The sequence below is a fragment of the Leiobunum rupestre genome, chromosome 6, assembly GCF_980474605.1.
Source record: "Leiobunum rupestre chromosome 6, qqLeiRupe1.1.hap1, whole genome shotgun sequence".
In the NCBI taxonomy this organism is placed as follows: Eukaryota; Metazoa; Arthropoda; class Arachnida; order Opiliones; family Sclerosomatidae; genus Leiobunum; species Leiobunum rupestre.
Genome location: NC_143389.1, coordinates 12,108,295 through 12,109,444, shown reverse-complemented (window position 1 = coordinate 12,109,444; position 1,150 = coordinate 12,108,295). Strand labels below are relative to the sequence as shown.

Here is a 1,150-nt window from a genome sequence, read left to right as displayed (position 1 = left end):
TCTTCGGTTTCCCTTTCGATGAAAGAGTGCTGAGGTTAACAGTTATAGTTAGAGTAGGGGCTGTTGGCTCAAGTGGCATGAAGGGCTTTCCACCAACCTCCTACACGATGACTTGAGCTTAAGGTGGAGCATTTGGTTTAAGCTTAACTGATAATTATTTTTAATATTATATTTGAACATAACGAACTAGCAGACAAGCCTAGCTGATCTTTTCTATAATTTTCTTTAAATTAAAACAAATAAATTTCAATTGTTTAGCGATTTTATTTTCGAACAAAATCATAAATCACTAACAATATTAAAAAAACCATTTTAATTATTGCTTTTTAGATTTGACACTTTCACTGAAATATCGACGAATTAAGAAGTTGAGAAATATATAAATAAAATATGGATAAACGGCCAGACCCAGCAGAGTAGCGACATAAGTATTTTTGCAATGATGTCCCGTCGCTTTTAAATACGTGGCATAAGCGGACGTTATAAACAAGATCACGAACTGAGAAATCTGAAGAGAAGTTAAACAAAATGAAATTCCTTCGGGAACTTTCACTCTGGCGGCTTTGAGCGCGAAATAAGTATACATGAACGCGTGCACCGTGATGTTGAGGCAACTCGGCCACCTTCCCAGAGCCGGTCTTTGAACGCTAAACAACCAAGTTGAGACAAAGGTAATTACGTGATGAAACAAGTGAATCCAGTTTAGCTTTTTACGGAGCAACAGAAATACAGTCTCGAAGAGTTCGAAGCCTTTGGAGAAAATAAAAGCGGTGACCCAAAATCCGCTGACGGAGTTCAATTTATTTTCGCAAACTGAAAATTTCAAACCGTAGTTTCCCAAGACGAACGTTATTTCGGGTAAAGCCCGACACATTCCGCAGATGCTGAAGACGGCGAAAGCGACGTTCCAACACAAGAAGAATATCCTGACGTTCACCGGCCGTTTATTCTTCATAAAGCGGTGGAAAAGGTAAACCGCCGGGACGTAAAGTGCCGTGATATAGAAAGGAAGAATCCAGTTTCGTTCCAACCAAGCCAGAGTATTGTCTAAATCATGATCCTTTTCGAATTTAAAAACGTGCGAGTAGAACGGGTATCCCTTGTATTCCGAAGCGTTGGGAAGAACCACTTGGTTAAAGTAAGGCTTCAT

The 1,150-nt window shown here is 39.4% G+C and overlaps 1 protein-coding gene across 1 annotated transcript; it reads right to left on the bottom strand.

The window, feature by feature from the left end:
- Positions 1 to 316: 316 nt before the first annotated feature.
- Positions 317 to 1,150, bottom strand: LOC149939277 (very long chain fatty acid elongase 6-like). The gene has a single exon (XM_090179090.1). It carries the CDS (start codon positions 1,148 to 1,150, stop codon positions 317 to 319), a length of 834 nt encoding a protein of 277 aa, XP_090035216.1.